This window comes from Oncorhynchus kisutch, linkage group LG16 (genome assembly GCF_002021735.2).
Source record: "Oncorhynchus kisutch isolate 150728-3 linkage group LG16, Okis_V2, whole genome shotgun sequence".
In the NCBI taxonomy this organism is placed as follows: domain Eukaryota; kingdom Metazoa; phylum Chordata; class Actinopteri; order Salmoniformes; family Salmonidae; genus Oncorhynchus; species Oncorhynchus kisutch.
In genome coordinates, this window is record NC_034189.2 from 30,161,328 (window position 1) to 30,187,301 (window position 25,974).

The 25,974-nt window shown below is 45.6% G+C and overlaps 1 protein-coding gene across 3 annotated transcripts in view; it reads left to right on the forward strand.

The window, feature by feature from the left end:
* The window catches only part of LOC109906612 (actin filament-associated protein 1-like), a 112,853-nt gene that overhangs the window by 70,345 nt on the left and 16,534 nt on the right, over positions 1–25,974 (forward strand). For all 3 annotated transcript variants that reach the window (XM_031792215.1, XM_020504411.2, XM_020504408.2), the window contains exons 4-7: positions 16,693–16,801; positions 16,986–17,203; positions 17,342–17,521; positions 23,131–23,214. In XM_031792215.1, the coding sequence (XP_031648075.1) occupies positions 16,693–16,801; positions 16,986–17,203; positions 17,342–17,521; positions 23,131–23,214 (591 nt within the window). The remainder of the gene's footprint in view (positions 1–16,692; positions 16,802–16,985; positions 17,204–17,341; positions 17,522–23,130; positions 23,215–25,974) is intronic.

Below are 25,974 nucleotides of genomic sequence, written 5' to 3' on the forward strand. Positions count from 1 at the left end.
TCTCTTCCTCTCCCTTTGAAATTACCATTCATTATATTGCAATGCTGCCCTCTGGAAAACTGTCCAAGTAGCTGTGGTGTTTTCTTTTCCAACCGTCTTTGGTTTCAGTTCACAAACATTTAATCTCGCTCCAATGTTCTCTCTCTCTCTCTCTCTCTCTCTCTCTCTCTCTCCCTTGGTAACTCTGTCTTCTCCATCCCTGTAGGTAATACTGTATGTTAGCAAGAGCGGGAGGAATAATAAATGTAATAAGAATTGAGACTCAAATCCCATTATTGTACCCCTCCCCCTCAGAACAGCCTCAATTTGTCGCGGCACGTACTTGACACGGTGTTCGAAAGCGTTCCACAAGGATACTGGCCCATGTTGATTCCAGTGCTTCCCACAGTTGTGTCAAGTTGGCTGGATGTTCTTTGGGTGGTGGACCATTCTTGATGCACACGGGAAACTGTTGAGCGTGAAAAATCCATCAGCTTTGCAGTTCTCGACACACTCAAAACCGGTGCGCCTGGCACCTACTACCTAACCCCGTTCAAGGGCATTTACATATTTTGTCTTGTCCATTCACCCTCTGAATGGCACACATAAACAAAACAGTTTCAATTGTCTCAAAGCTTAAAAATCCTTCTTTATCCTGTCTCCTCCCCTTCATCTACACTGATTTGCAGTGGATTTAACAGGTGACATCAATGAGGGATCATATTGTAGCTTTCACCTGGATTCACCTGGTCAGTCTAGTATGTCATGGGAAGAGCAGGTGTTCCTAATGTTTTGTACACTCAGTGCATAGCATTGTGTCGGGTCAGCAGTCCTGACATTTCTAGAATAAGCTTAATAACATCCTTTAGCAAGGTCATCTAACATGCTAACACAGACCCTCTCAGTCACTACAGAAGAGTTATGATGGTCACATGGGTGGCATTTAGTTAGGTTCTCTTAGCGATTAGCAGAGAAAGAGACTGTTGATAGAGGCAATGACCGCCGTCGCTAAGAATTGTTATTTGTGCCAGGGCAGTTGACTTTTTATTGACCCTTTCCCCACAGCGTGCGCACACACACACACACACACACAGGCTCTAATATCATTAGGGGTCAGGAGACCCTTACAGAATATCTGTTAATCAGATAGACAAAGATTGGGGCATTTTATTCCAACCAGCCAAATCAACCTCACTTTGAACCACCCAGCAGGCTTCCCCTCCTGTGTGTGTGTCTGTGTGTTAGGGAAAATGTATGAGAGAGTACTGTGTGTGTGTGAGAGAGAGAGTACTGTGTGTGTATGCTCAAGAGAGCGACAGCATATTGGAGGTGTTCATGTGACGATTTCTTCACCACTGCAAACATTTTTGAAACCTGAGGCCTTGAATGAGCTCAACCCCATTAAGAGCTCCCTTCTCTTGCTCATTCCCACACAGTAGCCCCAGTCTTCTGTGATTCCAGTATAACACTGTCCTCAGTCAGGGCCAGAGAGGAATGCAGGGATCAATGAAATGGTTGTTCGTCAACAGTGTCACGACCCTATCCCACTCCTGTTAACACGCAGACTGTAGAATAGAGGGTGCTTAGTGCTTGTCTTTACCTCGAGAGTAGATAGATTAGTAAACAAGGGTACGGCCCTGTAGGCTGGTTAAACATGTGAAACCATTGTTTCACTTGGTGAGTACAGGTCCCAGTCTGGTTTAACCAGGCTAAAGTGCTCTTAACTCCAGGACAGGAGTTTTCCTGACCAGGTCACATGGTCAGGGTGTCAGGTAAAACTCAGAGCCCTACTTCCAGGAAATGAAAGTCTAGAGGAAAAGGTTAATGTCGGTTGTAGACAGAGTGAGTTTCTTGAGGCTGCAGGGGTGAGGATGGAAACTCTTCCATGTGTAGATAGGGATCTGGATACTTAGATCTCTTAGTTTTCTTATTGGAAACATAAAATGAACTCAGCAAAAAAAGAAGCATCCTCTCATTGTCAACTGCGTTTATTTTCATCAAACTTAACATGTGTAAATATTTGGATGATCGTAACAAGATTCAACAACTGAGACATAAACTGAACAAGTTCCACAGACATGTGACTAACAGAAATGGAATGTGTCCCTGAACAAAGGGGGTTTCAAAATCAAAAATAAGTCTGTATCTGGTGTGGCCACCAGCTGCATTAAGTACTGCAGTGCATCTCCTCCTCATGGACTGCACCAGATTTGCCAGTTCTTGCTGTGATATGTTACCACACTCTTCCACCAAGGCACCTGCAAGTTCCCGGGCATTTTTGGGGGGAATGGCCCTAGCCCTCACCCTCCGATCAAACAGGTCCCAGACGTGCTCAATGGTATTGAGATCCGGGATCTTTGCTGGCCATGGCAGAACACTGACACTCCTGTCTTGCAAGAAGTCACGCACAGAACGAGCAGTATGGCTGGTGGCATTATCATGCTGGAGGGTCATGTCAGGAGGAGCCTGCAGGAAGGGCACCACATGAGGGAGGAGGATGTCTTCCCTGTAACGCATAGCGTTGAGATTGCCTGCAATGACAACAAGCTCAGTCTGATGATGCTGTTACACACCGCCCCAGACCATGACGGACCCTCCACTTCCAAATCAATCCCGCTCCAGAGTACAGGCCTCGGTGTAATGCTCTCAATCCTTTGACGATAAACGCAAATCCGACCATCACCCCTGGTGACACACAACCGCGGCTCGTCAGTGAAGAGCACTTTTTTTACCAGTCCTGTCTGGTCCAGGGACGGTGGGTTTGTGCCCATAGGCAACGTTGTTGCCGGTGATGTCTGGTGAGGACCTGCCTTACAACAGGCCTACAAGCCCTCAGTCTAGCCTCTCTCAGCCTATTGCGGACAGTTTGAGCACCGATGGAGGGATTGTGCGTTCCTGGTGTAACTCAGGCAGTTGTTTTTGTAATTCATTCCTGTCTTGGCCAGGACGCTCTTGAAAAATAGATTTGAAATCTCAATGAGATTGGTTCAATAAAGGTTAAATAAAAAATAAAATGAAAGTCGTTGCCATCCTGTACCTGATGTTCGGATGTACCGATCCTGTGCAGGTGTTGTTACACGTGGTCTGCCACTGCGAGGACGATCAGCTGTCCTTCCTGTGTCCCTGTAGCGCTGTCTTAGGCGTCTCACAGTACGGACATTGCAATTTATGGCCCTGGCCACATCTGCAGTCCTCATGCCTCCTTGCAGCATGCCTAAGGCACGTTCACGCAGATGAGCAGGGACCCTGGGCATCTTTCTTTTGTTTTTCAAAGTCAGTGGAAAGGCCTCTTTAGTGTCCTAAGTTTTTATAACTGTTCACTCACGCACTCTCACTAAGTGCAGGGGCTTCTTGAGTCATTTTAAAAGTACCTATAACTAGTGTTGTCACGATACCAGATTTTTGACTTTTATACCCAGTTTAGTATATTAATACTTGATACTGAAATTGTACACAAAAGCAAAATGATACTCGATGCTGAAACAATACCAGGGCAAAAATAAATAACATATTAACTAAAGACACAGAATAACCACTGGGCTTTACTTTTTTTTTTAAACATTGAACAAAATGTTGATAACTGGTAGAACAAATAGAATATATTCTATATTCAAATTCTTGCAAAAAAAAAAACACTATATTAAATAACAGAATACCTTACATTTTTCTTATGCCAAACCAATTATGTCTAAATATTCTTTTAAATGTAGTTTGATACATATCAGTGTTAATTTGCTGATCTATGGCCATAATATTGTGTCAAATGACATTCATTAGACATATAATTCATTACAGCTAAATAATTGAATGTATTAAATGAATAGTTTAGTTCCAAAATGACACAAAACACACTTTGAAGCTCATTAGATCAGATAGTCTACAGACCATAGAAAAACAATGGATTTTACACATCATAGTACTATTCTCAGAGTGCAATTCACTTCCAAGGGTGCAACGCTTCGCCCAGAGCTGCTGGCTGGCTAGTGGCTACTGTCCTTTTGAGTTGTCTAATCATATTATAATGCTCACAAATGTCATGCTGAATATATTTTCATGTCATTGTCACTCAAAAATCATTCAAATTTTCATAGTTTGACAACGCTACAATGCAAATGTCATGTGTCATTATTTTTTACTTTTTTAAATGTTTTGGAACTAACCCTCCCTTGCACTGCTCTGCTTTGTAACACCTTTTCCTTAGTTGTTTCGTGGGCTGCTCTGTAATAAATGTATTCCCATAGTTTAGCTTCTGGAGCCAGTGTTGTCAACAAGGGATGATGTTTCCCTTTGAAGGAGCCACATGCTGTCTGCATTTTCTCTCCCTTTGGTTGCTGCTCAGAAATGGCTTGCGCAAGTGCAGCCTGGCGAGCTATACAGCCCCCGTGAGAAGATTCAGTCTAATGACTAGACAGACTCGATCCTCACAATGCCTATGTGACGCGAGACACATTTGACAGAAGTACTACAAGTAACAAAATGTTTCATGTTGTATTGGAAAAGTATAGCAGTTTTGGTATACACTGCAACACTATCCAACCCTGACCTCATAAATCTGTGTATCAGACAGAGGATGAAGGGGGAGTTTCTTTACTCTTGTACTCCCATGTTTCACACACACACACACACACACACACACACACACACACACACACACACACACACACACACACACACACACACACACACAGCTGGCCGTGATTAGGCAGTCATAATTGCCACCAGGCGTTCAGATTGACACAGACTGACTGAAACCTGGTGGGAACAGTCCATCCTATCTCTCTCTGTCTCTCTCTGTCTCTCGCTCTCCCTTTTTTCTCTCGGCTACGCTCCCTGTGGTGTTTCAACAGCAGGGTTTCAGTCTACACCTTGACCCTTACCGATAGCCATCACACAGGGTGTTAGGCGTGTACATGTGCCTCTATTTGATGTCATTACTTTGAGCCAGATGAATGGCCCAGCCTCAGTTGCTCTCAGATACATTGCATGGAGTGTGGGTTTGAGAGTGGTGCTGCTCCATCCCAGTTCGATGCAGGAGAGTATGGGGCAAGCCTAGCCAGGCCTGCTGCTGAGACAAATGAATTCCATCTGTGTTGATGTTGGCGAGTCCCCCCCCCCCCCACACCTCACCTCCTCCTCTCCCCAAATCAACCCAGCCACCCCCTACACACATTTTCATAGAGAGCCGCTCATACACACACATTTTCTCTTTTCTTGTTTGCATACACACGCCCGATATACAATATTTGTACGTGGACATACAGAGATACACGACCAAAAGTCTGTGGACAGCTGCTCGTCCAACATCTCATTCCAAAATCATGGGCATTAATATGGAGTTGGTCCCCCTCTTTGCCACTATCGAAGCCTCCACTCTTCTGGGAAGGCTTTACACTAGATGTTAGAACATTGCTGCAGGGACTTGCTTCCATTCAGCCACAATAGCATTAGTGAGGTCTGGCACTGGTGTTGGGCGATTGGGCCTGGCTCGCAGTCGGCGTTCCAATTCATCCCAAAGATGTTTGATGGTGTTGAGGTCAGGGCTCTGTATAGGCCAGTCAAGTTCTTCCACAATGATCCCGACAAACTATTTCTTTATGGACCTCACTTTGTGCCCAGTGGCATTGTCATGCTGAAATAGAAAAGGGCCTTCCCCAAACTGTTGCCACAAAGTTGGAAGCACAGAGTTGTCTAGAATGCCATTATTCCTCCTCCACCAAACTTTACAGTTGGCATTATGCATTCGGGCAGGTAGCGTTCTCCTGACATCCACCAAACTCAGATTCATCCATCGAACTGCCGGATGGTGAAGCGTGATTCATCACTACACTTCGTGGCTGAGCTGTTGTTGCTCCTAGATGTTTCCACTTCACAGCACTTACAATTGACCGGGGCAGCTCTAGCAGGGCAGAAATGTGCCGAACTGACTTGTTAGAAAAGCGGCATCCAATGACGGTGCCATGTTGAAAGTCACTGAGCTCTTCAGTAAGGCCATTCTACTGCCAATGTTTGTCTATGGAGATTGCATGCCTGTGTACTCGATTTTATACACCCGTCAGCAATTGGTGGGTCTGAAATAGCCGAATCCACAAATTTGAAGGGGTGTCCACATAGTTTTGTGTATACAGTCAGAGCATATACACTATCTTCCTCTTACACACACAACCACACACTCCGTTCTCCAGTCCACTCGGTTATCCACTCCACTCCGCCTGGCTGTGTTTGTCTCTCTGAGGCAGATGAGCTCCATTTGTGTTTAATTTGCCTCTCTCTTTCTCTCTTTCTCTCTCTCACTCTCTCTGTCTGTCTGTCTGTCTGTCTCTCTGTCTGTCTCTGTCTCTCTCAACTCCTGACTGAGACAACTCGCTCCTCCTCCTCGTTTCCTCCCCAAGCGCTCGTTAAGATAAATATGTGTCTCGGCCGAGGGCTTTGTGTCCGAGTTAGTGTAGACACACACATGCACACACAAAAATACTCACACAGTGGAATCACTCTCCCACTGTGTTTGTGAGTTCCTTGATTGTTTTTCTTCTTCTCTGTGTGCTTTCCTTCATGTCAGTCTACTGTAGAACGTTTCCACACGTGGAACTCTATACATACACACATTCCTATCCCTACCGTGTACTGAGTTGGCCTTCAGTACTATTTAAAGGGGTATCTTTTTGCAAGTGTCTGAATTGTTGAAAACCTTGGGGGGGGGGGGGTGAAAAGAAAGAACATTACTGATAAGAATTGCTAACTACAACCACTTGAAAGCCAATAGTCTGTCACAATGGCCATTGCTGTGTTGTGGTTGGATAAGCCCGATTCTTCTGTATTTGGTCAATCCAATTCTAACCTAAAAGAGAGACACATTTAGTGCTGGCATGTAACAATGTCACCATTCTAAATGAAGCCTTGATGTGCGTACACAGTATGAGCCTGGAGCTGAATCAATCACGTCCCAATGAATCAATTCACCCATTTAGTCAGTTGCTTGTGATTTGGTTTGGGGTGTTCGTTTCAATAAACTGTGGTATTGATGGCCAACTTAGGCAAAATTGGCCCTGCCATCACTTGCTTGGGCATTAGTTTCTCAGTGGACTTCCCATACTTGGTGGTTGGTCTAACCGCAGTTAAATGCAGTCACCTCACCATCGTATTGTGTCATGGACAAAGGCAATTAAATATGATTTACTGTTGACACAGAACAACAAATCCACGTTGAAACAGCTCCCACATCTCTGTGGAAACGACACAACAAGCGCTAAGGAAATCTCATGACGAGCAGTGACACTTTTAAAAGGTCACGTGATGGGACCGTGGCGTGGGACCGCGGCGTGGGACCGTGGCGTGAAGAGTCACCAACCTCCATGGGCCTCCATGCGTATAAACTCTTTTGGAAAAAGTTTCCCTGAAAACTGGAGCACAAATGGAAAACCAATTTCGCTCCTTTTCCCCAAAAACGTTTTCAAAGACCGTTTTTTTATAGGGCCAAGTCTCTCTCTATTCCCATCGATGATGTGATCTAACTGACTATATAAAGAAACTAAGCGAAAACTCACACTGCCTCTAAAACAGAGTAAAACAAAGCATTAAGATCTAGCTGAATACCTATTTGACTCGGTGAATGAGAGCGCTCTCTTAAACTAACTGAATGACGACTGACTGTAGGTAGTTGGCAAGGACCAAGCTTCCTGTGTGACTAAGTAAGTGAGGGTCTGTTCGGTATGTGAGTGTGGATGTGTGTTCGGAGTGAATGAGTATGTGAGTGTGTGTGCCTGTTTCACTATGCCAGCTCTCTCCCAGTACAATAGGCAAAGTCCATTCCAGCCCAAACAGACACTCGGGGCTGTCCAACAGGCTCTACCCCTGACCAATGTTCCCTGTAAGCTTTGTGGGTGCGCAGTAGCCCCAGGACTGCCACACAGAAGAAATATCAGCCCACGGAGAGAAGCACAAGATTAAACGTCTCAACTTTGTAGAGCAGTGGTCACCAACAGGTCGATCGCGATTGATTGGTCAATCTCTAAGGCATTTCCTAGTCGATCGCCAAATATATCTGTAAAAAACCCAATGATAAAGCCTTGTTTCTTTTTTTTATTTGCCTTGGGCTGATGGCGGTAGGTACACCTGATTCAACTTTTGCCATTTTGAACCATTTCATGTGTCTGAAGGTACAAACTCTGCCTTCCTGGAAGGCCCGGAGAGCAAATCAAGTGCACTATAGGTCTACCGTTGGCCAATCGGAGGCTCCGATTACCGTGTCTGCAGTAACGTAGCAGGCATAAAAGAAAGCAAAGAGCTGCTGTTTTCATGAGTGAGTTCATGTTTAAGTTCTTACTCAGCACTGTCAACACTTTGTATTCAACACTTTTATAATCCGTAAAATGCGCGTTCTTTCTATTTCCGCTCAGCGCTACAACAAGCGGTGCAGCAGGAATGAATGAGTAGGACAGTGTAACTACAGCTTGCGTTGTTGTTATTATTAGTGGCTTGGGTCTTTTTTAATATCGAGGAATATTTCACTTTCTCATGTTCATAGGAGTAACGGCATGAATTGGTGCATGAGGCAGAAATAATGTGGTGCGCCTCAAGTTTTGCCATCAGCTGGAAGACGGTGTCCGTTTTTGGTTTGTGTCAGTGGAGGAAAGGGAGAGCGGACGGATGTAGAGAGGCGGACCCTCAATCTTCTGCTCTCTCCCTACTCTGAGACTGACCATCAGATGCAGGCACCATCAGCCCAGTGAAATAAAAAGTAAATTAATCACAGCAGGCTGCTGAGGGGAGAAGAGCTCATTAATAATGGCCGGATCAGAGCAAATGAAATGGCATCAAACACATGGAAACCGCTCCAGCCATTACCACAAGTCAATTCTCCCTAATTAAGGTGCCACCAGCCTCCTGTAAAGTGTATGCTCACTTAGCTGTGCCTCACAAGTAATCCAACAATGGCTCTATTACCGGTGTGATCACATAGCCTACCTCAAAGTTTGAAATATTATAGATTTTTTTAAATCCCAAACAACAGTGCAATGGCAGAGCATTTCAAGGAAAGCCTATATGCAGTGATAATGTATTGGGCCTATAGCTTACTGCACAAACCTAATTGCTACAGTACTGTTTTTAATTGGCTCATGTTGCATAGGCTTACATTTTTTTAAGTCATGTTAAAAAAAAATCTGAGTGGTAGATTTCAGTATTTTTGACCCAGGAAGTGATGTTGACTCAAAAGGTTGGTGACCACTGTTCTAGAGTTTTCTCTGTTAACACTATCAACATTTCCCTTTACTGTGGCAATTGTGATCGAATTAAGATACCGAAACAAAATGAACTATACAAGAGATTTTGTTTTCGGCAGAATGCATCGTAGTAGGATTCTATCGCACATACATGACTCAGCCCGTACTCTACACAAACTGGTGCAGCATAACCAATCAGAGCTGCAGAAGGCCTATATGCAAATAGGCCTTTGCCATATGGATCCTTGCCATTTTACTTTGAACTGGACTGTGTTCACAGCATGAGCAGTTGTGAGTAGATGTGATTGTTTTGAGTTCAAGCAAGAGCTGCATGTGTGCACATTTACTTGTGCACATTTTGTTCATATCCTTTACTAGTTAGTAAGTTATTAGCCCCATAATAAATCATTTGTAGTCAGCAATAGGGGAGTGATTGCTTCCTACAAGAGCACAAAACATACATTTCTAGACATCTTTGAAAAGTTTATTGTCTTAAAGGGTCAGTGTTGAATTTTGAGACAGTCTTGAATAAGCTAAGTAGCCAATAGGCAGAGGGTAGCATAATTTGTCTGATTCGCTGTAATAATGGTATGGGAATAATAATGCATTTTATTTTGTAAGGTGGTTTCTTGCATCAAACAACACAACATTTTCAGTTACCTCCATGTCTGAAGGACAAGGGGATAAACAGGTTAATGTCAAGCCCTGCACGTGTTTTTTCAAAAGTCTCATGGAATGTAGTCCTACGTTGAACACCACACATTGGCTGCTACTGTAGGCTGAATGATAAAACAGCTATTTCAATGTTAAAATGTTATTGGATGCATTTTCTCCATTGTTTTTGATGGTAGGCCACTCTGGTAGGCTCACATTATTATCAAATAGTCACAGTAGCATACTTGGCCACAGTTAAAATGTCAACTTAAAGCGGGTACAGCCTCAGTGTTCACAGTAAACCCGCTGAACGTTGCACATCGTTTTCACAACGTTTGCGCTCAGCAGACTTTGCTCAGTGCCCCCAACATTTTTTTGGGGTGCATTGCACCGGACCCCTCCCCTCCCTCTGGCAAATATTGACACCTCATTGTGAGGTGGCAGAAAGAGGGGAAGAGGTGTGGAGGTCTGGAAGTTTCCTATCACTCCTCTGCTCCACACTCCCTCAATGCTTGTTTCTCTTGTGCTGGGTTTTTCCCTTCTCGGCATTCAGACTGGCACATCCGCTCCGGCTGCCTGCAAGAGCACACCTGCCTAGAAACACAGACTTATCCCCCACTCCCATTCCCAGGAAAAGAGGGAGGGGGGAGGGAGGGAGGGAGAGAATAGAATTCAGAATGGGAACTGGTACAAGGGTTTGCTGAGGTTCCACTAATATGGGCAGGTCGTGTAAAAACAGTTTGGTGTAACACGTAGATTAGCATCAGTGAACATGGCTCAGTGGCCATGCTTGTTCTGAAAGGGAGGAGTGCTGGGTTTTTGGATCCAGCAGAGGGTGCTTTTTCCACACCAACCACTGGTATGGTGTGTGTGCGTGAGTGAGAGTGGCTGGATGTGGGCGTCTTCATGAGTGTGCGTGTTCAAGAAGCTCTTGGACTGGTATGAGTGCGCTAGTGACTAATCTGTAGAAGTCCGGTTTGAGTTTCTCTCAGACACAATGGACTATTCACCATCCTTCAACCGTCAGGGGCAGTTTCATATGGAGAGCGGGGTAGGCGTGCTAGAGACTGTTTTTGTTCCTACAGTGCATGCGAGTTCACTAAGGCCAGGCAAAAGGCTCAGAGGCCCAGAAGTCAGTTTGATACGCCGTGAAGTGCTGCCTTAGCACGGCTCCATGATCCGTGTGTGTGTGTGTGTGTGTGCATGCATATGTGAATGCACACGCAATGCGTATCAGTAATTCTCCCCCCTCTTGTTTGGTTTAGATGCACTGATGACCCCAACTGCTGCAGGGGCTGGCAGTGATATGACCTCCATATTTAGTAAGCAGAAAAGCTCAGACTAAAGTTGGCTGCACTTGACTGGACCCATATCAGAATAGGAATGGCAGGGTCATGGAGAATGAGATGGAAGAAAACATGTGTTGTTGTTCACCATGGGCTAATACAAAGTATGTTGGCCAGCTTTTGACACTACTATAACTCAATTAAAACCAAGAAAAAAAGAGAATTATAGACATGAGTCTCTTTAAAATGTATGTTATATTCTTCAATAATTAATTGGTATGTCATTTCTAACTCCAAAAATTAAAAAATTTTTTTTTTACTATTCACTTCACTTCATGACCAAAAGTATGTGGACACCTGCTCGTCAAACATCTCATTCCAAAATCATGGACATTAATATTGAGTTGGTCCCCCTTTGCTGCTCTAACAGCCTTCACTCTTCTGGGAAGGCTTTCCACTAGATGTTGGAAAATTGCTGCGGGGACTTGATTTTATTCAGCATTATTGAGGTCGGACACTGATGTTGGGCGAATAGGCCTGGCTCGCAGTCGGTGTTCCAATTCATCCCAAGGTGTTCAATGGAGTTGAGGTCAGGGCTCTGTGCAGGGCAGTCAAGTTCTTCCACCCCTATCTCGATTGACATGGCTTTGTGCACGGGGGCATTGTCATGCTGAAACAGGAAAGGGCCTTGACCAAACTGTTGACACAATGTTGGAAGTAAAGAATCGTCTAGAATGTCATTGTATGCTGTAGCGTTAAGATTTCCCTTCACTGGAATTAATGGCCTAGTCTGAACCATGAAACAAGGCCCCAGACCATTATTCATCCTCCACCAAACTTTACAGTTGGCACTATGCATTCGGGCAGGTAGCGTTCTGGCATTCGCCAAACCCAGATTCGTCGGTCGGACTGCCAGGTGGCGTGATTCGTTACTTCCGGGGAACGCGTTTCAACTACTCCAGAGTCCAATGGCGTCAAGCTTTACACACCGCTCTAGCCGACGCTTGGCATTGTGCATGGTGATCTTAGACTTGTGTGTGGCTGCTTGGCCATGGACATCTATTTCATGAAGCTCCCGACGAACACGTCAGCTTCCAGAGACAGTTTGGATCTCGTAGTGACTGTTACAACCAAGGATAGATGATTTTGACGCATTACATGCTTCAGCACTCGGCGGTCCCATTCTGTGAGCTTGTGTGGCCTACCACTTCATGAGCCATTGTTGCTCCTAGACTAACAGCACTTACAGTTGACCGGGGCAGCTCTAGCAGGGCAAGAATTTTACAAACTAACTTATTGAAAAGGTGGATTCCGATGATGGTGCCACATTGAAAGTCACAGCTCTTCATTGAGGCCATTCTACTATCAATGTTTGTCTTTGGAGATTGAATGGCTGTGTGCTCGATTTTATACACCTGTCAGCAACAGGTGTGGCTGAAATAGCCAAATCCATTCATTTGAAGGGGTGTCTACGTAGTTTTTAGTCCCTCAACCTAAATGGATAAAAACCCCAAAGCATCTTGGGAAGTCTTTCTCAGACAAACTGCGAGTCAGCCTGCTTCTGTCCCCTCTGTGTTCCCACAACTCCCACGACAGCAAAAACATTGACACAACACTGACTACCCCTCCTACGCAGACAGACAGAGAATGGATTGCGGTATGGAGAGCTAAGCCCAGGCTAGAAAGACAAAAATCTCCCCACACGGTGTCTCCAAATCAAGGACAGTCAGGTCTCCCTCACTGCTGCTCCCTAATTACACATGGGCTGCTCCCTGGAATTGGGGAAATTACTGGGTTTAAGGGCATCAAATGCACAGATCTGTTAATCTTAAAGATACATGGGTGGGAATTCACAATAGGGGTGTATTATGCAGATAGCTTTGGGATGTGGAACGGAATTGGTGGGTTCAAGGCCATATGCATCTATAGGGGAACTTGGTTCAATAATATTTAAAAACGTTCAGGGTTTGTTTGGAACTGCATGCGTACAGCGTAAGGATCAGCTGAACAAGATGCTAATGATTAGGGCCAATTAGCGTGTAGACATCCATCTGGATCCGACACCTCTTTGGGGTTTACGGACGGTGTTTGTTTACGGTCAATCAGAGGCTGGAATGCACTTGGACCACAATGCATTCTGTTAGTCGGATCGTGTGATTCGTCAAGCCAGATTATTTCTGGGATGTTCGAAAAGTAGGTGTGTGTGCGTGATTGCGCGGATGCTTGTGTGTGTGTGTGTGTCCAATGCACTTGACCAGACCCTGAATACCTCTCATAGTAGAGTGATGGGGTCACAACTCCAATCTCCATCTCAAGTAATTTCAATTGCCTTTGAAAACGCAAATCTAAAACGTTCAAGTCTCGAGAGTTATTAATGCTGCTATTGTTGCTAACATGCTCTAAGAAGGAAATGAGCACATTCTGATACTGCTGAGAGGTTACGGCCTTCCAACATCAACAGTCCAAGCAGTCCACCACACGAACACAAACACAACCTCCAGCTTTTGTGTTTTAAGGTAAAATGCCAAGTGGATGTATTTTACCAGAGCTTATTGTTCAAATGTCAAGGCTGAACATTTTTTCTTTCTTGATTTTGAAGTCTTCCACTCACTCACTCAACTTTCTTTCTTTCTCTCTTCCTCCTTTGGTGCAGTGGGGAAGTTTCTGGGAGGGTCAGGAGGGGTGGGGGGAGCATCTGTGGAGTTTAGTGGGCCAGTGACCTTGCCAGAAAATGAGTTCACCACAAAGCACTGTTTCCCAGAGGAAATATGATGAGGTTTTGGGGTCGAGCCATTGCTTGGAGTTAAAGTTCTAGATGGAAAGGGGATATATAGACAAAGGGAGACAGGGAGGGTAGATGGACAGAGAGAGGGGCGATGGGGAGGGTAGATGGACAGAGAGAGGGGGAGTATACGTAGATGGAGGGAGAGGGTAGATGGAGGGAGAGGGTAGATGGAGGGAGAGGGTAGATGGAGGGAGAGGGTAGATGGAGGGAGAGGATAGACGGAGAGGGGGTAGACGGGGAGAGGGTAGACGGGGAGAGGGTAGAAGGGGAGAGGGTAGACGGAGAGGGGGTAGACGGGGAGAGGGTAGACGGAGAGCGAGGGAGGGAGAGGGTAGACGGAGAGCGAGGGAGGGAGAGGGTAGACGGAGAGCGAGGGAGGGAGAGGGTAGACGGAGAGCGAGGGAGGGAGAGGGTAGATGGGGAGCAAGGGAGGGAGAGGGCGTAAATACTGTAGAAGGAAGAGGGGAGGGTATAAAGACATGGGCAGAAAGACTGAGGAAGCATTTTGGTGCTGAAACGCAAACTGTGATGAATTTGTGTTTATCATTAGTGGTTAGTGTTTGTCTCTGGGGTTTGCCTGGGCCTAGACAGAGTGGCTGAGTGTTATTAGAGACGGGCTGCAGATAGGATTATTACCAATTTGACACTTACCCTAGTTTCTAGCTACAACTATGGCGACTAGCATGCCAGTGTGCATGGCATAAACACTGCTGGTTCTTCTACAATTTCCCTTTGGGTTAATGAGTGTAGTGTAGAGTCATCGTATTGACTTTGCATTTCGATTCCCCTATCTATATGTATAAATATGGTCACCGCAGACCTGTTGGATGGATTGCCCCACATCCTAACACTACTGTGTGTCATGATTTCCTTCTCTCTCTCTCTCTATAGGGCTAACTTACGTGTCCAGTATAAATGCTTTGCTGATTACATGGTAACAAATACATTTTGACATAGCTCTGCACTGTAAGAAAACAACAACACCAACATGTTTTTATGCCCCCCCCCCCCCCCCGTGAATAGCCACGTATATCCATGTTGCCATGACGATGGGGACATCGATGTGACGTCGGTCGACGCCTTTTTGGGAGCGGCCGTGATCAACGGCCCATGGTGCTAGCGTTTCACAGCGCTGGCGGATTTTCCCCCTTAAAACCCTCCACCGCTGGAGAAAACAGCAGCTGCTGAAATTAGAGCGGACCGTTCCATGAGGGGGGGGGTGTTGCTGGGACTTTATTGGAGTCACCAGCCATAATTGCTTATCTCTCTCTCTCTCTTTCTCTCTCTCTCTCTGTACTCTCTCTGTTCTCTCTCTCTCTCTGTTCTCTCTCTCTCTCTGTTCTCTCTCTCTGTTCTCTCTCTCTCTCTTTTTCTCTCTCTCTCTGTACTCTTTCTCTCTCTCTCTTCTCTCTCTCTCTCTCTCTGTACTCTCTTCTCTCTCTCTGTACTCTGTTCTCTCTGTTCTCTCTCTTCTCTCTCTCTCTGTACGTTCTCTCTCTCTCTCTGTACTCTCTCTTTCTCTCTATTTCTCTCTCTCTCTCTCTGTTCTCTCTCTTTCTCTGTTCTCTCTCTCTCTGTTCTCTCTCTCTCTTTCTCTCTCTCTCTGTTCTCTCTCTCTCTTTCTCTCTCTCTGTACTCTCTCTGTACTCTCTCTTTCTCTCTCTCTCTCTCTCTCTCTCTCTCTCTCTCTCTCTCTCTCTCTCTCTCTCTCTTTCCTCTCTCTTTCCTCTCTCTGTTCTCTCTCTGTTCTCTCTCTGTTCTCTCTCTCTTTCTCTCTCTCTCTCTCTCTCTCTCTCTCTCTCTCTCTCTCTCTCTCTCTCTCTCTCTCTCTCTCTCTCTCTCTCTCTTTCCTCTCTCTGTCCTCTCTCTTTCCTCTCTCTGTTCTCTCTCTGTTCTCTCTCTGTTCTCTCTCTCTCTCTCTGTACTCTCTCTGTTCTCTCTCTCTGTTCTCTCTCTCTGTTCTCTCTCTCTGTTCTCTCTCTCTGTTCTCTCTATTCTCTCTCTCTCTCTCTCTCTCTCTCTCTCTCTCTCTCTCTCTCTCTCTCTCTCTCTCTCTCTCTCTCTCTCTCTCTCTGTACTCTCTCACTCTGGGTGAAGACCAACTCTGGGAATGCTCAAATCCCCGCATTAAATGTCAACGAAGACATTTATTTCCATGCACTTGGAGAGATTAGATTTTTATTGCCGCAATTATGTTATTTTAAGAGCCGAAGGCAAAGACCCCAGCGCGTGAGTTAGTTTCTCCTCGCACCCTAGCTAGCTAAGTGGGGAAGACAACAAAGAAGTGTTATTTTCCATCCTACTCCCCTCTTCTTATTTTTTTCCTCTCTCTCTCTCTCTCTCTCTCGCGATCTCCTTCTCTTTCTCTTGATCTTCTCTCTCTCTCCCTCTACCCCCTCCCCAGTGTTATTGCCTAAGTGGAAGAGCATCACATCTTAGTGAAAATGATTTAGCTGTTGATTGCCTCCACGGTGCTGTGACAAAGCCAATCATGAGTCAACTCAGCTGATTACTAAATTAATCCCTTCCTCCCGTTGTCTCATTGATAACCTAGAGATAAGATGGCCACCATATAGACGGAGGTCACACTTAATCTTTGAAGTTCCACTAAAGGGACCTCACATCCGAAGTAGCTACTTCCTGTGTTTGCGCCCTGCCTGTCACGCTCTAACACACATATTGCCCTCCCTGTGGCGCTTTCCCATAGACTACAGTGCATCGTAACCAAATACCTCTAACCAATCCCTCTCTCTCCCTGTGTTTCCTCCAGCCTCCAGACAACGGGCCTCCTCCTCTCCCCAGCTCGTCTCTCCCAGAGGGCTACTATGAAGAAGCTGTCCCCCTCAGTCCTGGAAAAGCCCCAGAATACATCACCTCCAGTAAGTGTACAAAACACAAACGCACATCCATGTGAATACACACAAACACACACACACACACACACAACGAAAAACACACTTGAAAAGCTAAAGTGAGGACTGAACACACGTTCACTCACAATGCACCTACACCCGCCCCTGCAGTCAATATCTTACATTTTATTATCCCTCAACAATCTCTCAGACTACGATTCGGACCAGATGAGCAGTTCGTATGAGTCGTATGACGAGGAGGAGGAGGACGGGAAGGGTAGAGGGAAGAAGATGCGACACCAGTGGCCTAGCGAGGAGGCCTCCATGGATCTCGTCAAGGACGCACGCATCTGTGCCTTCCTGCTGCGCAAGAAACGCTTCGGCCAGTGGACCAAGCTGCTCTGTGTCATCAAGGACAACAAGCTGCTGGTACGGACGCACGCACAGACACAGAGAGACACACTGTCACCTTCACACATCAATAGCCACGCGCACCCGGAGACGCACCACTTGATCCACTGGTTCATTGACCTCTCTCTCTCTCTCTCTCTCTCCTCCCTCTTCCAGTGCTACAAGTCATCTAAAGACCAAGCGCCCCAGATGGAGCTAGTGTTATCAGGCTGCAGCATCACACACGTCCCCAAGGACGGCAAGAAGAAGAAACACGAGCTGAAGATAGTGCACCAGGGAGCAGATGCCCTGGTCCTGGCCGTGCAGAGCAAAGAGCAGGCTGAGGAGTGGCTCAAGGTAACACAATTACCCGAGACACAGATTATGACATTACAGCGGCGCACTATTGTAGACCGAGTGGTCCAGGGGTAACGGAATGACCCGAGACACCAATTCGGATGTTACAGAGGTTAGCTACGGAGGTTTGCTGTCAGACGATGGTCCCAAGTTACCGCAACACCATTGTAGACGGAGTGCTAGACTAATGTGTGCATTGGATACACTGACAAGTTGGGTAAATCAGAAACGGACTGGTTCTATGGAGAGGGGTCACCCTGTCCAGTGTACTCTTTTGGAGTGAGAACAGGACCGGGTGTAGTTCCCATTAATCCTGAAGCATGATTCTTCTGGAATGTCTGTCCAGAGGTACAGTACGCCACTGGTTGAGAGATTACTTATAACATAATCATATTATGAGAATAACATCCCCATTGTTTTGCCTCAGCGGATGGACTTTTCTTTCTGGTATTGTGTTAGGGCCCAGATGGTTATTTTGAACAGGTGTTTCTGATGTCTGCACTCTAATGTCAGGATGTTTGCTTAGTATTTGTAGAGCCGTCTCTCTCAGATCTCCCTCTCAGCCCCGCCTCTCCCGGGGACTCCGACAAGTCCGCAAAGCAAACCATCCTGCTGACATCAAACAAAGACCTGTTCTTTTTAGTTTCCCCTCTGCCCCTCTGTATGTTATTCCAAAGGCCTTTGAGCTATTCCATTTCAATCGCAGTATGGAAGAGGCCATGGGGGTTCAAATTGAAAGAAACACACATGCACTTACACACATACGTTACAAACCCCCCCCCCCCCCCCCACACCTCTTGCTTTCCTGAGATTCCCCTTGGAAGCCGTCGTTTATCGTTGAAAACCCATTGTGCCGCTTTTTTAAGACCCCCTTTTCCCCTTTTGTTTTTTCATTGCTCCAGTTGCTGAATGCTGCTCCTGCCAATTACATTTCCTGCTCTGTAGTTTACCGACAGGGCCCTTTTTTTGAAACCTTTTCATACAGCACACCGGTCTGTGAAAAACTTTGTTGAAGAGGGCCCCGTTTAAAAAAAATAAAACGAGAGGCCTAAGATTTCGCAAGTTAGCGTTTTTTTTGGCATGGATCTTGTTCTGGAGGCAGTTCTGCAGTGGTCACTTGCTGGCACATCCACAAAGTCATACAATCTGATTTTAAACCCCCACCGTAACCTCCCATTACATTTCTTTCTCTCTGCATTGTTGAGAAGGGTCAGTGAGTAAGCATTTCACTGTTAGTCTACACCTGTTGTTTACGAAGCATGTGATTAATAAAAATGTGATTTGATTTGAACCCCACTGTTATCCCTAATTGTAGTTTTTCTGAATTCTTTCAATATAGCCAATTTAGACTTTGCAGCTGGTCCATCTAGCGGAAATCGCTCAGTTCTGCCTCCAGGACAAGAATCATCCCAATAAAAGTCAACCTGCGTCTATGGTGGGCCTCTATATAGCTTTATGTCCGCAGTGAAAAAAGGGGATTAGTCTGATATTTTTGTTCTGATTTGATTAATCCTTCCATATGGTAAATATGGTTGTTTATTGATTCGCTGCAGCGAAGCAGCACTCTCAGGTAGCGCCGAGGTACCTGTGAGCAGGAGTACTGGACTGCGCAGATATACAAACCAAACCACAACATCCATAATAATCGCTTGAGACAGGACATTGTTGCATATTTCGTCAGGTGTCTGTTAAAATGCACTTTAAAACGGCATTGAACCGATACACGTGAGCACGACATAAACGCATGCCTTTCACCCTCACCCCAAACAATCTCTCTGTTTTTAGTTTACTTAATTGACATATGCTTACTTTTTCATGCCCAATGACTCTTGCAATCAGTGCGCTCAATTATGAGGCCCGGCTGGCCGTGGTTCGACGTACCCCAAAACAGGAGCATAGAGTGGATGGATTGGAATGAAGTCACATATTTTACCTTCGCATGATTAACTGTACAGTGAGGGAGAAGATATTCTCTTGGCCTGCTCTGCATACAGTTACGCCTGGGGGTGTTTGAGCAGCTCACAGAGCCAAAAAGATTAGAGTGTGGAGCATGTGTTTGGATGTTAGGGCTAGATGTTGCCTAGGACCCTAGAATAAAAGGGATCTGTTTCTCTCTCTTTCTCTGTTTCTTTGTCTTTCCTTAGTTTTTGTCTTTCTTTCTTTCTCGCTTGCTCTGTCTTTCTCACTCTTCCCCGCTCTCTCTTTTCCTCTCTCTGTCTCTGTCTCTCTCTCTGTCTCCCCTACTCTGTTTCTCCATCCAGAGACACAGAGCTTCGATAATAATCACTCTTGCATTTCACATTAAAGATGGAATAATGGATATAAAAGATCTCAGATAAATCCCACCCTAGTCGGAGGATTATGATCCAATACCATGTCCCTGTAAAGAACTGAGTCATGTAAGACTACATTGGTAAATGGAGACTGGACTAGAACGGAGCCTTGAGGCGCACCAAAACAGTTTACTAATGTGAAATCCAGAAATTGTGTGGCTAATGAACTGTTTATGGAATCTAAAAGTCCATATAGGGTTGCTACTACCTTTTCTAATCCTTTCCAGTGCCTTTTGGTCTCGTGAATTTGATATTTTTCTCCTTGTTCCCTTACCTCATCTCTCCTTTGTCTCTGTAGCGCACGTCTTCGACATGACCTGCTTTTCTTCCTCTTCTCTACTGGGCCAATGCTAGTAATCTTTCTCTTCGTCCTCTTATTCTCCTCCTCCCTCTCTTTCGTCTTGTGGTAATTATCCCCCTGTTTCTGCAAGCAGGCCTGGTGAGATATAATGTTGCATGTCATGGTTACTGGTCTGCAGTGGCTGCTTGGCGTCTCACACTGTGTGTTGCCTGTTTACACTCAGTCTCGCTCTATAATCACTGTTCAAGTCCTATCCCAGTCAGGCTCTTATGATTGTCCTTTGCTGCCAGTGTTGCCTGAAATCCTTCCTCTGAAATCATTTTGCTTTGGGGCCACTTGATGTTTGGCAACACCCGTGTCCTGCACGAGAGTGTGGATGCCTGTGTGTACATCAAATCAAACTTTATTTGTCAAATGTGCCGAATATAAGTGTAGACCTTACCTTTGAAATGCTTACTCACAAGCCCTTAACCAACAGTGCAGTTCAAGAAGAATTAAGAAAATATTTACCAAATAAATTAAAGTAAAAAATCATAAAAAGTAACACAATAAAATAATAACGAGGCTGTATGCGGGGGTACCGGTACCGAGTCAATGTGCAGGGGTACTCGTTAGTCGAGGTAATTTGTACATGTAGTTAGGGGTGAAGTGACTATGCATAGGTAATAAACAGCAAGTAGCAGCAGTGTACAAAACAAATAGGGGGGGGGGGGGGGGTCAATGTAAATAGTCCGGTGGCCATTTGAATAATTGTTCAGCAGTATTATGGTTTGGGGGTAGAAGCTGTTGAGGAGTCTTTTGGTCCGGTACCGGTACCGCTTGCCATGCAGTAGCAGAGAAAACAGTCTATGACTTGGGTGGCTGGAGTCCCTGACAATTTTTTGGGCTTTCCTCTGACACGCCTATTGTATAGGTCTTGGATGGCAGGAAGCTTGGCTCCAGTGATGTACTGGGCCGTACGCACTACCCTTTGTAGCGCCTTACGGTCAGATGCCAAGCAGTTGCCATACCAGGCAGTGATGCAACCGGTCAGGATGCTCTCGATGGTGCAGCTATAGAACTTTTTGAGGATCTGGGAACCCATGCCAAATCTTTTCAGTCTTCGGAGGGGGAAAAGGTGTTGTCGTGCCCTCTTCACGGCAGTCTTGTGTTTGGACCATGATAGTTCGTTGGTGATGTGGATACCAAGCAACTTGAAGCTCTCGACACGCTCCACTACAGCCCCGTCGATGTTAATGGAGACCTGTTCGGTCCACCTTTTCCTGTAGGCCGCGGTCAGCTCTTTTGTCTTGCTCACATTGAGGGAGAGGTTGTTGTCCTGGCACCACACTGCCAGGTCTCTGACCTTCTCCCTATAGGCTGTCTCATCGTTGTCTGTGATCAGGCCTACCACTATTGTGTCGTCAGCAAACTTAATGATGGTGTTGGAGTCGTGTTTGGCCAGTCATGGGTGAACAGGGAGTACAGTAGGGGACTAAGTACACACCTCTGAGGGGCCCCAGTGTTGTTGATTAGCGTGACAAACGTGTTGTTGCCTACTCTTACCACCTGGGGGCGGCCCGTCAGGAAGTCCAGGATCCAGTTGCAGAGGGCGGTGTTTAGTCCCAGGGTCATTAGCTTATTGATGAGCTTTGAGGGCACTATGCTGTTGAACGCTGAGCTATAGTCAATGAACAGCATTCTCACCTAGGTGTTCCTTTACACCATGGATCTTTATCCATGTACATGCAGTATAGTATGCATGGTGTTAAAGTATGGGTTGTCACTCACAATAAGAACACTGCCATTCACAGATTCAGCAGAGAAGCATATTTTCCAGTTATATGCCACAAATGTTTATGGCACTAGATTGATGTGAAGCATATATGAAGAGTATTCTCCCAGATTTAACAAAACACCCCTCTATTGGCAGATGACGAAAGTCCTTAAGCCCTCCAAACCCAACCCAAAACCCAAGCATTTCGCCACACCCGCAATAGCATCTGCTAAATATGTGTGACCAATAACATTTGATTTGATTTTATCTGTATAATATCATATAAACTGTGTGATTTGCCTCTCCCTGATGGCAGATAGGGAGACATTTAGTTAATGTCTGTCCCAATCGTTCCAGCAACGCTCTGGCTAGGGCCAAAACCATGGAGCCCAGCCACAGCCTGTAATTTCCCTGCAGAGCCAATTATGTTCGCTCCCAGCCAAAGCCAATGAACTGTGGTGAGCAGAGACGCTGAGAAGAACTCCACCGCGGGGACAGACGCGGATGGTTTTGAAGGGTTGTGTGTGTGTGTGTGTTTTGAGGGTTGTTTGTGTGTGTGCGCGCCCGCATACCTGCGTGCGTGTACGTGCTCGTGTACGTGTTGCCTGTCTCCACAGTAGTCCCCCAAGTCACCCCTCGCAGGTTAACCTAGCATAGCGTTATCATTCATTCACTCGCTGCTCATGTGTCAATGATATTGACTCAATATGGTGGTGGTTGTGCTGTTGATGGGTTGCCAGGTTGGAGGTTCTGCGAGGTCATGTTGATCCAAACTGGCGGCCCGTACACGCCCCCATGCAGTGTGTGGATATCCCTGGATATGCCGTTCTGAATGGGCGTGTTACCGAACACAATGGATGCGTCTCACAATGGATGCGACAATGGCAATCTACCAATGGCTGTAGTCAAGTACTGTGCAGCTATCTGTGTACCGAGCCGTTGCCTTTTTCCCCCCGCGACTTTTCCGTCAGTCATACTCCGTGTGTTTCATACTGCGTGTGTTTCATACTGCGTGTGTTTCATACTGCGGTGTGTTTCATACTGCACGATGATCCATCTGCTGATGTAACACAGTGTAACACGTTTTTGAAATGAAATGCCATTGCCATTGACATGACCTGTTCAATCTTGCTCCCATGCTTGAAATGAGCATGAACTGATGATGCATTGTTGTAACTAAACAGTGCTGTCTTTGTGTCTGGTCTTCCTCTTCCTGTAGGTGATGAGGGAGGTGTGCAGCAACGGAGGGGACTCAGATGGAGCAGGCGCCGGATCTCCTGTACACAAGCCCGACCTGGAGAAGGTAAGGAGCAGAACGCCGGGTCAGGCACAGAAAGACACACTTGCACACACCAGCGAGACGCAAAAGAATCAAAACGAACGTGTGCACAAACACATCAACGTGAGGGTAAGGACATATATATATATATATATACATACATACGCACATACAGTTGAAGTCTGAAGTTTATATACACTTAGTCATTAACTTGTTTTCAACCACTCCACAAATTTCTTGTTAACAAACTATTCTTTTGGCAAGTCGGTTAGGACATCTACTTTGTGCATGACACAAGTCATTTTTCCAATAATTGTTTATAGGCAGATTATTTCACTTATAATTCAGTGTATCACAATTACAGGGGGTCAGAAGTTTACATACACTATGTTTACTGTGCCTTTAAACAGCTTGCAAAATACCAGAAAATAATGTCATAACTTTAGAAGCTTCTGATAGGCTAATTCACATCATTTGAGTCACTTGGAGGTGTACCTGTGGATGTATTTCAAGGCCTACCTAAAAGTGCCTCTTGGATTGACATCATGGGAAAATCAAAATAAATCAGCCAAGACCTCAGAAAAAAAATGTAGACCTCCACAAGTCTGGTTCATCCTTGGGAGCAATTTCCAAACGCCTGAAGGTACCACGTTCATCTGTACAAACAATAGTACGCAAGTATAAACACCATGGGACCACGCAGCCATCATACCGCTCAGGAAGGAGACACGTTCTGTCTCCTTGAGATGAACGTACTTTGGTGCGAAAAGTGCAAATCAATCCCAGGACAACAGCAAAGGACCTTGTGAAGATGCTGGAGGAAACACGTACAAATGTATCTATATCCACAGTAAAACGAGTCCTATATCGACATAACCTGAAAGGCCGCTCAGCAAGGAAGAAGCCACTGCTCCAAAACCGCCATTAAAATGCCAGACTATGGTTTGCAACTGCACATGGGGACAAAGATTGTACTTTTTGGGAAATGTCCTCTGGCCTGATGAAAAACAAAATAGAACTGTTTGGCCATGATGTTTGGAAGAAACGGAGGGAAGCTTGCGAGCCGAAGAACACCATCCCAACCATGAAGCACGGGGGTGGCAGCATTATGTAGTGGGGGGGGGGGGGGTTTGCTGCAGGAGGGACATGTGCACTTCACAAAATAGATGGTGTCATGAGGAGGGAAATTTATGTGGATATATTGAAGCAACATCTCAAGACATCAGTCAGGAAGTTGAAGCTTGGTCGCAAATGGGTCTTCCAAATGGACAATGGACCCCAAGCATACTTCCAAACTTGTGGCAAAATGGCTTAAGGACAACAAAGTCAAGGTATTGGAGTGGCCATCACAAAGCCCTGACCTCAATCCTATAGAAAATGTGTGGGCAGAACTGAAAAAGTGTGTGCGAGCAAGGAGGCCTACAAACCTGACTCAGTTACACCAGCTCTGTCAGGAGGAATGGGACAAAATTCACCCAACTTATTGTGGGAAGCTTGTGGAAGGATGCCCGAAACGTTTGACCCAAGGTAAACAATTTAAAGGCAATGCTACCAAATACGGATTGAGTGTATGTAAACTTCTGACCCACTGGGTATGTGATGAAAGAAAAAGCTGAAATAAATCATTCTCTCTGCTATTATTCTGACATTTCACATTCTTCAAATTAAGTGGTGATCCTAACTGACCTAAGACAGGGAATTTTTACTAGGATTAAATGTCAGGAATTGAGAAACTGAGTTCAAATGTATTTGGCCAAGGTGTATGTAAACTTCTGACTTCAAGTGTGTGTATATATATATATATATAAGTGTGTATATATATATATATATATATATATATATATATATTTATATTTATATTTATACACTGCTCAAAAAAATGAAGGGAACACTTAAACAACACAATGTAACTCCAAGTCAATCACACTTCTGTGAAATCAAACTGTCCACTTAGGACAACACATTGACAATAAATTTCACATGCTGTTGTGCAAATGGAATAGACAACAGGTGGAAATTGTAGGCAATTAGCAAGACACCCCCAATAAAGGAGTGATTCTGCAGGTGATAACCACAGAGCACTTCTCAGTTCCTATGCTTCCTGGCTGATGTTTTGGTCACTTTTGAATGCTGGCGGTGCTTTCACTCTAGTGGTAGCATGAGACGGAGTCTACAACCCACACAAGTGGCTCAGGTAGTGCAGCTCATCCAGGATGGCACATCAATGCGAGCTGTGGCAAGAAGGTTTGCTGTGTCTGTCAGCGTAGTGTCCAGAGCATGGAGGCGCTACCAGGAGACAGGCCAGTACATCAGGAGACGTGGAGGAGGCCGTAGGAGGGCAACAACCCAGCAGCAGCACCGCTACCTCTGCCTTTGTGCAAGGAGCACTGCCAGAGCCCTGCAAAATGACCTCCAGCAGGCCACAAATGTGCATGTGTCTGCTCAAACGGTCAGCAACAGACTCCATGAGGCTGGTATGAGGGCCCGACGTCCACAGGTGGGGGTTGTGCTTACAGCCCAACACCGTGCAGGACGTTTGGCATTTGCCAGAGAACACCAAGATTGACAAATTCGCCACTGGAGCCCTGTGCTTTTCACAGATGAAAGCAGGTTTACACTGAGCACATGTGACAGTCTGGAGACGCCGTGGAGAACGTTCTGCTGCCTGCAACATCCTCCAGCATGACCGGTTTGGCGGTGGGTCAGTCATGGTGTGGGGTGGCATTTTTTGGGGGGGCCGCACAGCCCTCCATGTGCTCGCCAGAGGTAGCCTGACTGCCATTA